Consider the following 14,611-nt stretch of genomic DNA (forward strand, 5'->3'; position numbering starts at 1 on the left):
ATTGTGCATGCAATTTATTTTCACTGTTCACTCTACTTCTGTTATTGACACAAATTCTGAGCAGATTAAATGGATGTCTGATGGATACTGTTTTTCATATAAGATTTGCCAGATTCAAGTACAAACAAATGCTTTGATTTTTAGCCTTTGCTATTGATTTCTCTGGTCTGAATGGAAATATCAGACACCTAGTTAGGAAGCAGAGCAGCGAGTTATTAAACAGCCTCTCCTCCTCGTGCCACTGCAGTGCCAAGACCTCGGGGGAAGGCTCAGACACAACTCACAGCAGGGACAGCATTGCACCACACTGGCTGCTGAACACTGGCAGACAAAAAAAACCCTCACAGAAACTGTGACAAGTCTGGAAGAGACTTGCGAATGGGTAAGGACTAACATTGGTAAAAACACCAACACACCTTCAAGGCAGAGCCTAAATGCAAAAGAAAGGGTTGGGTGGGACAGGTGGTGGGTTATACAGCCGCAATGGTGCAACCTTTCTGTGCCTCCAAACCACTCGTGCACTCAAGCCCAACAAAGTTTTCCAGGGCCTTGCCATGCAGGCTGGACTCGGTTCAGTAAGAATACCCGCAATGGAATGAAAAGATTTGATTTCTCACTCCATCTCCTTTGATACTGAGAGAGAGGGCTGGCACTTTTAGATCTGCACCATGAGCAGCAGGTTTTGCTGCCTGGAGAGTTCTCCTTTACCATAAAAACCTACTAGGGACATTGGGAATGCTGGGTTCCCCTTTCAGCTAAGTGCTGGCCTTGCTCCGTGACCTTGGGCCAATACCACCTCTTCACTTTAAGATGCGGATAATACATATATCATAGGTTTGTCCTGGCCTTAAGTAATCCATCTTTTCAAAGCACTTTGAGAGCTTTGCTTGATGAGTACAGACATTATAATGCTTATCTGTTCCCATTACATTCAATGTGAGCTTTACCCTCAATACATGCAGAGCTGGATCTGTTACTGTTATTGTGGRACCTAGAAAAATGATGTACACAGAATACTTTAATGTTAGGGGGTTTTCTGTAGAGTTAAAATGCACACGGTATTTGTGTGGGAATGCCTGGCACTCTGATGGAGTTACACTAGAATAAGGAGTGAAATTCTTCCTTTAAAAATTCAGAATGAGACCTCACTGACTCCTACCAGTAAACATGCTCAGCTAGTGCCAGGCTGCAAAGGAGAGGCCAATAAAAGGGAGAAGAGGAGCGAAGCCAGAGACCAGTCTAACGCACGAGGAAAGCTTACTACGAGGTTTACTTTTGTCGTACTGAGTAACCGAGAAAGCCAGGAGGGGAGCGTGTGGATACTCTCCCACAATTAAACCCAGGACAAGGTCACCTTAAGAATAAAGGGTGCCAAAACTAAAAGAAAAAAAAATACATTTGACTGCACTAAGCAATAGTGCATGGGGCAGAGATCCCCAAGCTGTTGCCAGCTCATAGGTTGGCGGCAGAGAACAACGTGGTGACGTTCTGCCYGCTCAGCCCTGGAAGGGGCATTGCCCATGCAGGAGAGCAGCCCCTGCGCCCGAGCTTGGCCATCGCCACCCCACGTTCCCAGGGCCACCAGCTCCAACACAATACAAAAGAAACCAGCCTGACCCACGACACAGCCCGGATCAAGTGGGCCACTAGTAATAACAGCAAGGGGCTGATCTCGCCTCCCTTAATGCAATAAAAGCAGTGACAATGTATACGTTCTGTGGAGAAAGACAACATTAATGCCTACCCACACTCACCGACTGCATTGCGCCTTCTCTGTTGCTGCCAGGTATGTCCATAGAGTAAATCATGTTGCCTGTGTTTATTACAAGAACTAAGTGATCAGCTGTGAACTTTCTTTGACGTAAATATTTTGCCACTAGTAATGACAAATAGCAACACTCGTGTTGGAAAAGTACCATCGGATTATCGCTCTCCATGGGGGCTATTCAAGAGAGATCAGATGGGAGTTGCGAGCTACAAGATCAAAGGGAACAGAGAAAAATGTGGAACTAAGAGCCAGGCATCACATTCACTCCCAGAAGCCAATAGCAAGGATATATATTTACATACCACTATATAAAGAGTTAAATGAAGAAACTGTTTTAAGAAGCAAAAATAATAGATTTTCACACAGCTCTGGGCTATCTCTGCTCTGCTCGTTTTTAATGCAGCCACAGTGAGCACACAGCGGGCAGGAAACCGTGTGCTTGGCTCGGTAGTGCATGCGACTGTTTTGTTCGCACATGTAACAGCTTAAGCTGCACACATACTTGGTGAGCATTACACCATGCCTACATTTCCTGTGTGGATCAGGCCTAGGGCTTTTCTCCCGAATCACGTTATTTCTAAGTCTCGGCACATCGAGCTGAACAAAACAAGGATTTTCCGTTCATGCGAGATTTCCTACGTTTTTGACTGGTGATGTTGGCACTTCAAACCATGTCTGTTCACAGGCTGAGCAAATGAGAGGCTGAGCCGCGTGGGGAATGAAGCTCTCGGAGAGATTTTTCAAAGGTACAAATAAGAGCTGGGACTTTAAAAATAGAATCAAATGTGCTTCTATAGCACATGTCCTCCAAGGAATTCAGCCTGAGCACGTAAGCTCCTCGGCTCCCTGCAAGGCAGACAGTCTCATCCAGATGTGGACACACAGGCTCAGGATGGGCAATAAACTTGCTCCAGGCTCTGCCAGCAGAAAGATGCAGATATTTCTAGGGGTGCTGAGTTAAAAAGCAAAGGTTATGCTTACATAGCTATGTTTACACGTACCCCATACTTTATGGACTGCATGACCCATGCATCAAGAGTTGGCATAACAATTTTAACTTTCTTGTGCAAAAGTTCTTTAGAACTATGGGCTTGTATTATGAACTGCTGAATATCAAACATTTTCAACTAAGAAATGGTAGGCAAGTGTCTCCTTGAGGTGGTAAATATTGTGCTAAGGGAGCTAGAGAAAGGATTCCCTCTAAATGGTGAGTCTCCTACCAGGGGAGCTTAGTGGAAGCTTGTTGGTGGCAGATGCTTGCCAGGAAATAATATGAGATRCTGTAATAGGGGTGTGGGAAATATCCCTAACAAAGAGCCAGCTTGATGGCCAGGGTGTCTCAGCAGTTACAGACTCCTGGCAAGTCTCTGYAGAGCCAACAAAGGGCTGCTGGACACAACTCCAGGCTAGAGCAGGGCAAACATGGTGTGTCAATGGTGTAGATAAACTGTATGTAACTGGATGTGCTAGTCCTCTGAAGACTGGCCTGGACCAGAGTATTTCCTCACTGCATTTTGTCCCAGACAGCGGGTTTAGGGAGTCTGTAATCCAGAGGAGTTTGGAACCAGCAACACAGCAGTACATTTGGGGAAGGTTGCCAGATACAGCAAAACAGAGGGACCATTAAAATGAATCCAACATGTGTAACTAGGGCTTCCTGGACAAGAGGTTTAAGAAGTTCATTGGAAGGAAGAGCATCCAGGAAAGGATTTTTGACATCTGACAGGGAAAACAACACGGATATGCAGAGCAGGATGACTGATAGGGATTTGCAATCATTTGCATATCCACAAGAAAGTGCTGTGCTCAAAACCCAGTGATAAACTATAGACTAAAGTGGTAAGTTCCTGACCCAGAGGAGAGGATTTAGAATGAGGTGCTGCTTTTGAGGACCTCCAAAGGCAGCAGTTTTCTTTGGCCGGCTGAAGGAAAAAGCTCTGCTATATATAGCAGATACAGCGAGGCAGGAGCTGCATCAGAATAAAGGAAGTCCCAGCTGCAAACTGAGCAGGGACAGCCTTGCTTTAACAGACAAGCCAACACCTGCCCTGCAAGGCAGTCTTGGAAGAGAAGATGTGGCAAAGATGGACCCCTACAATTAGGGAGAGGGCTTTCCTCTGCCGAATGCTAAATTCAGACAGGTTCTTGGAGATGAATGAAAACTGTGTGCCATAAGGAAGGGCCCAGAATAGAAACCCGCTGTGGGGGAAGAACGCTCTAGATGTAACAAACGCATCTCCAGGAGGTTTTATCATTCTTTTTTCTTTCTTTTTTTTTTTTTTTTATCCCCCACTACTATCAACAATAATAAGGAAAGAGCTTATAGAGCAACCTCTCCAATCCCTAAGCAATGCACCCAGAGATTAGCAGCAGAGAGAGCAGTGGGCAGCTCAAGAAAAGCTGTTCAACAAATGTAGAGGCATGCATAATGAGATTACTGAATTGGAGTTGCATGTTTTCAAGGATAAATGCGATATTATTGCACTGGCAAAGACACAGTAGGAACAGGGGAAAGAATGAGAGGTAGCCTGCCAGAGCCGAGGCGCTGCCGCAGCCGAGCTCCCAACAGGACGGTGGGAAGTGGAAGCTGGAAGAGCCTCCAAGGCAGCAGAAAGCCAATATCGTGCCTGACATGCAGATATGCAGAGAAGCTTTCTGCAAAGYGGGTGATGTCATCGTGTATTTCTCAGCCTTCAGGACAGCAAAAGAAAAAATAGAGGAAGCCARCACCTGCAGAGGAGTCTGTAAGATGAGTAGGGTGTTTTTTCCTCTGTGCAATACTTTAATTGCTCAARTATTGATCAGGGGTATTATTTGTAAGGACTAAAAGAAAGAAAAAGAAGATTTCTTTCCCTCCTAAGAGGCAAAAAGGGCAACATTCTTGCAGAGTCACTGGATAGGTCAGGTAACCCGAGGTTTTTCAAGACCTGCTGTACCAATTAAGGTGCTGACTTGGTCTGATTTATTATTTGTTTATACTGGAAAGGATGGAACAACAGTAGATATGCAGGAGGCCCTGATGTCTAGCTGGATTTACAGCAAGRCTGACTGTGGCAAAAGGCATAAATGCCTCCCTAGAAACCCCCCAGTGTTAGACTCACAGATTCTCTCTATTTCATCAGTAAAATCATTATCTCCAGGAAGGGCTTCTGCTATGGGAACCTAGGGCTGCTAACTGGGCTGTGCATGTCCAGACAGAGCTTTAGGGAAGAAACTAAGTAACTAAGATTAAACTCCAAAGCAGCCGCAGTTCTGTTTGGCTTTCTTGCTTTCCTGGGGAAACTACAAAGCAAAACTATAATACCACAAAATGTAAAAGCTAGTTCAAAAAATATCTGCACCTCATCAGCATCCTGGGTAAAACAGACAGACATGAACCCTAGAGAGTTCGCTAAGGTTAAATATGGATGTTCTGAGCACACCAAAGTACAGAGAGATTGCTATTTTAAAATAGCTAACTATTAAAGGAAACTGGGGGAAYGATAAAAATAAGAAGGAACAAGCAAAAACAGTGATCACGGGAAGAAAAAGTAGTCACCAAAATGCAGCATTTCAGAGATATATAAAGGCAAATAAAGTCAGAGGTGACAGGAGAAACCGATCCTTTAAATTATCTTGTAAGTYATAAGACGAGAAATTAAAAGTTTTATTTAATAACTGCCTTAAGAATTTTGTCATTGGATACTGAGACAGCAAGTCCCTTGGAGTGCTCGGCGCCGTGCACATGGCTTTTCCCACTGCATGAAGAGAGCACAGCAGAGCACAGTACAGCGAGTGCCTCGGAATTAGTTGGACACACAGTTCAYGTGGCTCCTGTGCTGGCTGGCACGGGTGGGAAGGGTGTCCCACGGACAGGGCCGAGCGGCTAGTGCAGGGCAGGGGTCTCTGGAGCGCTCGTTGCACGGATGGGAGGGCTTTGGTTGCAACCCTGAGGGGCTGGAGCATCGGAGGAAAGAAGCAAATGTCATCCCTGATAGGTAACAACCTGGTCTGCTTCCATCTTTCAAAGCCTCCTGATTCATCACCTGAGAGTCTGGAGACTCTCAGAGGTGGARGAACACAACAGAATCTAATATTGTTATTTCTTTTCTTTTTTTCTTAAGTACAAATGTTGCATATGTCTGGTATCAGACAACAATGAGATATTGCTTGCCATGAAGTGGCAAGTTTAGAAGTCAGATTAGTCAAAAGATAAGGGTAAAGGCACAGTGGATAAATGAATGAAAGAAACGAGGTCTGCAGTATTCCTTTTCTGTTATTTTCACTTCTTTTCTACCTTGATATACATCACATATAATTGCTTTTTAAAAAAATAAAGGAACGGAAAAAAAAATCATTCTCTCAGGGCTGAACTGGTCCCAGTATGGCCATGACAGTTTTTGCAGTAAGCTATTATAGAGGTCTAGGCTAGGTGTTCTGCAAAAAAAAAAAAATACTAAAATATTGCAGAGTCAGCAAGAAATCACCCCTCCACCATTGCTGGAGCAGAAATGGAAGATAGAGCATGATTTACAAAGGCACTGAGTTGAGTTTAGGGGAGAACATGTCTTTATAGCCACTTTCTAAACTGCTTAAACACAACACAGAGGGGTCTCTTTTTGTGCCATTAAAAGGAAATACATTTTTCATAGACATTTCATGAAAGTGAGAACTATAAGTGAAAACATTGGGAATTTTCCTGACACAGATCTTAGATTCTTCAGTGGCAGTCATTAAACCTCAATATAGTTCATTTTCTTCCCTTTCCACGGGGGCAGTTTGAGTTCTCCATACCTGGCAGAGACAGCTGAACCTGCTTTCTGGTGATGGAAGTTTCTGGAGGCCACTAACCTCAGCAGAAGTGTTCCAGGGAACAGAGGAGAGGAGAGCTGGCCAGCAGCTATCACGCAGAGGCTCAGATTTAGAAAACACAGTCTGAAATTGAGCCTGAGCACAGCTGGACAGAGCAGATAAAGGTCAGGCTGCCAAGTCCCTCTCCCAGTATCCTTCCACAATTTCCATCAGAAGTTCAAGACTGAGTCCAAGCTATTTAATACATAGAGCAAAGTATTATGAAGATGATCAAARCAAAGTGTGTGCTCTGGTATGAGAGGAAAGCTGCCCACCAGCAAGGAGAAAAAACATAACAGAGTGCTTGCCAGCTTTGCTTTCCCTGCTAGATAAGTTAATGTTCATCACACCTGACTAGAAATCTGTGCTTGGGAAAGGCTACAGCATTTGGGGTCTGAGAACATACAGCACCATTTTCATTACAGTAACGAAGCCACAGAGTGGAAGCTTTAAATGGRAGGGATAATAATGCATTACGATTCACTCTCAATTAATCCAGAGCCTGCAATGCCGAATGCACTTACTCCGAGAATTTTTTCAGAAAATGAAGCTAGAGTGTATTTCATTTATAAATCACAAAAGACACTTATTTGGCAAGAATGACCCCTGCTCATATACAATAAATCATGAACATCAACAGTCTCTAATGGATTTTGAGTCAGTGCCACAGACAGCTAAGCCCGGGGCCTGTGTTTCAGGATTCCAGGACTGTGCCAAAGGAGCCTTATAAATGATTAATGCATTCAGCACAGTGTCATCTGTGCCATTGAAGAGAAAAAGACATTTTGGGGCTCCATTTGTCATTAAAAAAGTGATAATCAGTTCAGCAGCAGATCATGCCTCCCCTTTTCCCTCACCATAATGAGCCATTTAGCCCCACACTTTCTAGAATCCCTTTCCAAAACTTCCCATGTGCTCTTGGTTCATTATGCATAACATTTTAAAGAGAAAAAAGACAAGGAAATGAAAAATCCATTTACATAAATATTCCTCCAAAACCAGATTTTATGAGGTACCGAGCTACAGCTAACATTTCCAAGTATATATACAACAGGAGGGTGACACTACAGAAGTAACTGTGGCCTCTTTCTCCTCTTTGTCTTACTGTGAGAATGCCAGCACATAGAAAATTCAAGTTTGCAATCCTTAATGCTCAATCTCTCATGCTCTCCAGTTCTTCATCCTACAGTTGTCAACCTCTCCCCCTTTATTTTTGTCCCCATGGTTACTGAATCACTATGTTTGCAGAGATTTTCCTCACTAAATAATATACGACTAACATGAGACAGCTAAATTACCAGTCAGCTCTGACACTGGTTTCTCCTACCAGGGATCTTATCTTTCAAAGATGTTCAGATAGATATGTTGCACTGGCACCAACTTTTAGAGTAATCAGGAAGACTTAGAATAGGCTGGAGTTAGGTGATGGATGATAATCAAATGCTAAAATTAGCAAACAGGTAGCCTGGGAGTATATGTAAATACCTAGGAAGTGTATTCCACCAGAAAATTTTTAAGCAAGCACTAGAAGTGAACACACTACCGCCTGACTGGAATCAAGTCCAATACATCTGTGTTAAAACAAATTTCCTCTGTATAAACACAATCTTGACTAAGCAAGAGGAAAAACTTGTATTTGGAGCCCCAAGGCTCTTGCTACACAATGCATCAAGACAGACCACTGGTTAAGAAGTCTACTGACCTCCAGCCACTAAATGTTTAGTGAACAGCATGTGCTGATCCAGGGGTCAGTCGCACTGCTCCCACACTGAGCGGCCTATGCTGATCCCAAGGATGACCAAAACCAGTCCAATCCAGTCTACCCCAAAAAGTTAAACTCAATCTTGTTTGCATCTGAAAAGCCCTTCTCCATCCACTTCACTCATAGCTTCCTTTCAGCGACAAGTGTCCAGACACTAAGTGGACTACCAGAAAACCACATCACATAAGCATCATCACTGAAGCCTCCTCGGAGCCAATACAGACAAGTTTGACTGCACACATGGAGATCTTACCTTGGCCGCTACGGAGGAGTTGGGCTTCTCCAGGAGGTCCCAGAGCTTTTTCCTTTTGTCAGCACAGCAAGTGTTATCAAATTCCTCCCCTTCCCTTTCCCTCAGTGTCTCAGCCTCTCTCTTCAGCTCTTCATTCATCTGCTCCTTCTTCTGGTGGTAGCGGGCCTGGCAGCAGGACTCCAGGTAGATCTCATCCACCCCCCAGTAGTCCAGTTCCTGGCTGAAGGACAAGGCGCACATCTCCTCCATCATGTGCAGCTTGCCAGTACGATAGAAGTTCAAGATTGAGGTGAATGCCCCGGGGTGCCTGTCAAAGAAGTACTCGTTCTCCTCCAGGTTGTAGTCATCACAGATCTCCATGAGAGAGTCGTGTGTGTTGCAGTCTCTGAGCTTACCCAGCCTGGTCCGTGGCAATCTGTCCAAGGTCCGCCAGAGAACCTCGTGGGCCAGCCCCCCCACGTTGAGCTTGACCCTGCGGGAGCAGGCCTTGCTCCTGACAATCTCCGTGGGGTCCGGAGGCAAAGAGGTAGTAGAGCGAGATCCATGCTTATTCATCCCCAGAGGCATCGCTGGTCGCCCTCAGGCTGGACGCTCCAAGGTGCGGCGCGGGGCAGGGCGTGCGGGGAGCCGGCTCTCCTCACCTCTCCTTCCCCTCCATGCCCCAGAGCTGCAAGAGAGGAGCCGACCATGGGTGCGCGCCCGGCTTCGCGCCTGCCTGATCCACGCGCCGGCCGCTAATCTGCTCAGGGGGCGGCGGCGCTGTCCGCCCCGCGGTGCTGAACGGCCGCGGGCGGGCGCTCTCCGTGGTGCTGAAACCCCACGCGTGGGCCCGGCGGCCGCCGAGCTCCCCCGGGCGGCGGCGGAACCGCGGGGAGGCCTCCGCTGGAGCCCCCGGCCCTGCGGGGGGCMGGTTACGGAGGGTGGGCAGGGGGTCCTGCAGGAGCTTTGGGTGACGGGCTGAGTGCAGGGGAACGAGAGCTGCGCCGAGCACCGCTCGCAAACGCGCCCCTAAAGGCTCTGGGGCCACTAGCCGCGGACACGTTGCCCGCYCTCCTGCAAGACGCCGACCGGGAAAGGGCTCCTCCCGCTGCCGCCATCCCCTCCGCTTCCCCTAGGCGAGCGCCCGGCCCTGGCACCGCTGCTCTCCGGGGCGCTCGGCCCGGYCCCGCCGCCGCCCGGCCCCGCCGGACCGCGACCCACCCGGTGCGCCCCGCTCCCCGGCGGCGCCTCCGCCCTGCCCGGCCGTGCGGCAGCACAGAAATGCGGAGGCCCTTTTCTAAGTCCAGCCCAGCAAAATTTCCCCGAGGAAAGGGCTGGGAAAGGGAAAAGGCGGTTATTTTCAGCCACGCTAACGACGCACTCTRCCTCGCCGGGCTGCCCAGGGACGGGTCCTCCCCCCTCCCACCGGCGCCCTTTGCATAACTGGGAAATCAGCAAAAAATCGGAATAACAAAAGCCCCGAGCCTTCCCAGCAGAGCCAGGCGGCTTGTGGCAGCCCCCGAGCACTGTTGCTTACACAAGATGGCACTACCAGAAACCCGGGCGCAGACGGGAACGGCTCCTCCATGCCCAGCCGCCGTAGCTGCCGGGGGCCAGGCTCCGTCCCCACCGCTACCCCCCAGGCTCAGCCAGCGAAATAGAGGCGAGGAAATCCCCCCGCGGCGAGGAAGGGCTCCCGCGCCCCGGCGCGCACCTACCTCCTGCTGCGGGCTCGGAGCGCGGGGCTGAGCGGGGCCAAGCGCGGCTGCGGCGGAGCGGCGAGCGGGGCCGGCCCCGCGCATCCCCCGCCGCAGCCCCGCGGCGCACGGATGGCGGCCGCGCTGCCGCCTGCCCGGGGGAGGGGACGGCGGGCGAGGTAAAGCGGATCCCTCTCAGGAAGCTCCCGGGCCTTCCCTCGGCGGTGGCTCCGCTCTCCTGCCCGCAGTCAGCGCCGGGGCCGCGGCTGCCCCATCCCCCCGCTTTCCTTTTTTTTCCCCTTCCCTCTCTCTCTCTCTCTTTTTTTTTTTTTTTTTTTTTTTTTTTTTGAAGACACAAAGGAACGCTCCGCTGCTTCCTTCTCCTGCCGCGTAACGGAGATCAACAAGTCTAGTCTGAAGCTCCAGCTTTTGCCTGCAATTCTGTCCCGGAGTTGTTTGGAGTGGATTGGAAGTTGGGGGTGGAAGAGAGGAAGGCAGCTCCACCGTGAGCTGGGACGCGGCATTGCAGGAGGGTTAACGCTTTCCTGGCCGCGGGGCTCAGCTGCACAGCGGAAGGCGCCTGGAAGAGACCTAGCAGCAGGGGAGAGAATTACAGCATCCTTGGGAAGGGTGGAGTTATTCCCACCATCCTTCAGCTCCCAGTGGTATCACCCATGAAAACAGAAGCAGAGCTTGGTGCCAGGTGAAAAATATGATGAGCAGAGAGTGCTGATAAACCTAGCAGAGCCCCTGTTGCTTTTCAGGCCCTGCTGGCATTGAGCAGCTGAGCTCAATGAGACTGTGAATCACGATGCATGAGACAGGAGCAAGGGGGATCCCCTCACACCTGGAGCCTCTTGGTGAAGTCAAGAGCCTGTTTGCAGGAGTAGAAAGGCAGGGAGCTTGCTCAAGTTCACCAGGCAGGCAGATGGAAATTAAACCTGTTGACCAGCTTAATCTCAGCCCAGGCTACTTCTACTGAAGTTACTCCCTGCTACCATGCAAACATAAAAGCAACATCCAGATGACTTCAGTTCTTGTCTCACTTTCTTGTCATTTCACCTCCAAACTACTGACCAGGACTGCAAAGCTMAATCTGTTCCTGATCAGAAAGTATTTTTGAAACTTGCAGCTGGGAGGTGTTGTTAGAGCACAAGTTATTTGTTTCTTAGCACTGTGTCCAGGCCATATCACCTCCTGTTGTGACAAACRCCAGCCACTCTTCTTCTGCAGGCAGAGAACATGGGAGGGAAAATGACAAGTAACCTAATACAGGGAGATGCATTAGATTCAATTCAGTTAAATCACTGGGAGAGAAGCAATTCCATTTTTGGGGGCAGAGTATCTTTTTATATCTCCCTTGATGCACTGCCAATGTCATTCACATGTCTGACCAAGAGACTGGGAAACGAAGCACAGAGAGAGACGTGAAAGGCCTGGGTGGACATAGGGACCCCTCTGTTCCTGTGTGCTCACCTTCTTGCYGGTGCTTAAAGCCATGTCTGAGTCYGAGATAGAAGCTGGAGGAGGAGGGAATCCTGCCAAGGGCAGACTCTGCAGCTGGCCGGGACCGTGGAGGCCCAGGAACCTGCTGGTCCCAGGACATCAGTGCTCTGCAACACTTCTTGTTCCACGGCTGGAGAGTTTGTCAGCAAGGGGTAGTGCRGGCCTGCGGATGCAAAAATGTACAGTCAGTTCTCTCCTCCAAGGTTATCTAACTCCATTTTCCTTTGGAGATTCATTTCAGTTGATATTTTTTTATCCTGAGCTTCTGCAAACTTAATTTATAGCTTGTTATTTCCACAACCTAAGGAGTCGGTCAAAAGCTTGAATGCAGCTCATGGCAAACCCTGTTCCTTTCCATATATTTCAAGAGTTATTGACAAGGAAATACCACAAACCTCAAGTATTTTACAGGAATTGCACAAGAGCAGGGTATAAATGTGTTCCTCTGAGCTCACAGCCTTTGCAATATACATAACTAGATTTCACACAATGGGCAGAAAAGGTGTAAAACAATCTCTTTGGTGTTTATTGGGCTTCAGAGTAACAGTGAAACAGACTGAGCCTAAATGTGGAAAAATCACTCTACTGATCTGCAGTGACTCCTCTGCCTGCATAAGGAAAAGTATCACGTCTTTATAAACACCCACGTCTATACAACAGTCTGGCTTCTTCTTGCCCATTCTCTGAAGGAAGAGGGAAGGCTAATTCACATTATTTTASTGGACAGAGCAAAACAAATGGCTGTGAGAGAAGAAAGGATCCTTCCGCGTAAACACGCTCCCGGTTCCGTCACAGCGATGGCATTCAGAACAATGGGCTTCCAGCGGGGATCGCTCAGCTGCTTTGGTGGCCTGCAGAGTCTTGGCTGCTTCTAATGCTGAGCGAAGGCTGGTTTTCATATTCTAAGACGAACCATAAGATGTAACCATAGCCCATGTTGTTCTTAGAGSCCAAGGGTCCTGTACGCGTATTTGTGGGTGGGAAAGAAAGTCACATACAATAGATTGTCTCAGTTAAAGTGTGTTTCCTATTATGTCCCTTTAAGGATTCTTTTAGTTTCCATGGATTGTTTTTATTTTTCAGGCCTAGAAACACTCAAGGTGCAACAGAGATTTTATTTTATAGATGGAAATACTTACCATTAAAGGGGAGGGGGGAAAAAAAATCAGCTTTCCAGGCAGAGGTCTGCAAGAAGMAGTGGAAAGTGCAAGAGCTGAGATACATTGTGCAGAGAGTCTGCTGCTACTGAGAGCCCAYGAGCATGGAAATACTGGAACATCTGGAGAAAACGCTGGAGACAGAGCGCAAAAACAGAGTCAGAAATGAACCTTAAAGAGTCAAGACCTTTCTCAAAGAAACTTAAGCAGAGCTTGAATGGCAATAGCAGCAGCAGCCATCCTCCAGCATTGCATTCACCTTTGCTGAGAGGCCCTTGCAGAGCATTTCAGCTGTAGCTGCAAATACACTGCCCTGCTRGAGACTGTTTGTGTGTGTATCCCTGCCACCTGTCTGCTGGTAGATTTGTTAAAGGACCTAAGAGATGATTTTCCTCCTAATTGCTAATAGCTTAAGCTTCATGCCAGTGTTCCCAGCTCCCTCTCCTGCTCTGGATGAAATCCTGATGATGTTTGGGCTCCCCAGGGAGGCCATGCCAGTGCTTGCCCCATGGAAAGGTCTGGGGAGGACAATTTATTGTCCCTACCTGTGGTGCTCAGGCAGGCTCAGCACAAAGGGCCACCTATAGCATGTTATCTAACACTTTGCTTTAAATACGGAATTCTCTAAAGTAATTTGGGTTGATGTATTATTCAGAAACTCTGAATTTATGAGGCACTGAAGGGCAAGAAACTCTTATTAGTCATCTCAGCATAAATCAGAGAGGCCAGGGGAGCCAGAGAGTTTGGTCAGTTTGTGCAGTCGTGGGAGATGCAGCCTCTCACAGAGCCAACCCCAGAGCTAGCCCAGCCAGGACACTTCACACACTGCTAGGAAGGAATCGGGGGGCAGAAGGCCCTGCCTGTTCACCCTTTTCTCTGCACTCACCCAATCTGCTCCCCTTGCTGGGCTGTGGAAGCAGGAGGCAGCCTGGCCACATGCCCTGCTCCATTGCAGAGTGTGGTGCAGGTAGCAGGGCTGGGTCCCAGCTCTGATCCAGAGCTGCAAAGAGAAGCATAACTAGGAGCAGAAAATACATTCGACCCTGCTGTGCTGTCAGGAGCCCCATGTGTTACACACAGCTGCCTGACCCAGTGGCTGTGAGTGATGCTGGAGAAAGGACAGCTGCTTTAACCAGCCTTTGGGAGCCCAGCCTGCTCGCAGTGCGTGACAGTGGGGACACCCCTCCTGCTATGGGGAGGCAGGAGAGCTGAGAAAGAGCTGCAGGGGGAACAGGTAGGCTGGCTTCATCTAAAGGAGAATACGCTGGTGGAAATGCTTCAGGAATAGCCTTTGGCATCAAGACACTGAGCTGTGTAACCAGCAGTCGGGTGGCTGAAGAGCTCCCCCTGCTCCATTTCCTGGCAGTGTTTCCCTGGCTGGAGCAAACCCAGACAGCGTTGAGAGGGACCTGCAGTGCTGCCAGCTGCCTCCAGCCCCGCACTTCCCCACAACACAGGGAAGGATGGGACGAGCACCCTCCTTGGTGAACAGCCCCGAGCAGGGGGCTGAGGATGCACCCAGCAGGGTAACAGCGGGGTGCACACCCTGCTCCAGCCCCTCTTCCCCTGATGCCTCCCATTGCAGTCAGGAGCAAGGCCAGAGCCACGGGCTGTGTGTGCTCCCATCTGCAGGAGRTGCCCGTGGGGGAGCTGCAATAA

The 14,611-nt window shown here is 48.7% G+C and overlaps 1 protein-coding gene across 1 annotated transcript in view; it reads right to left on the reverse strand.

The window, feature by feature from the left end:
• KCNB1 (potassium voltage-gated channel subfamily B member 1) overlaps positions 1-9,180 on the reverse strand; it is a 108,596-nt gene extending 99,416 nt beyond the window's left edge. The window contains exon 1 of the mRNA XM_026042208.1: positions 8,614-9,180. Coding sequence (XP_025897993.1) covers positions 8,614-9,180 — 567 coding nt within the window. The remainder of the gene's footprint in view (positions 1-8,613) is intronic.
• Between the last annotated feature and the right edge of the window lie 5,431 nt (positions 9,181-14,611).

Source organism: Nothoprocta perdicaria, unplaced genomic scaffold (genome assembly GCF_003342845.1).
Source record: "Nothoprocta perdicaria isolate Ctin4 unplaced genomic scaffold, notPer1 scaffold_3, whole genome shotgun sequence".
Taxonomy (NCBI): Eukaryota; Metazoa; Chordata; class Aves; order Tinamiformes; family Tinamidae; genus Nothoprocta; species Nothoprocta perdicaria.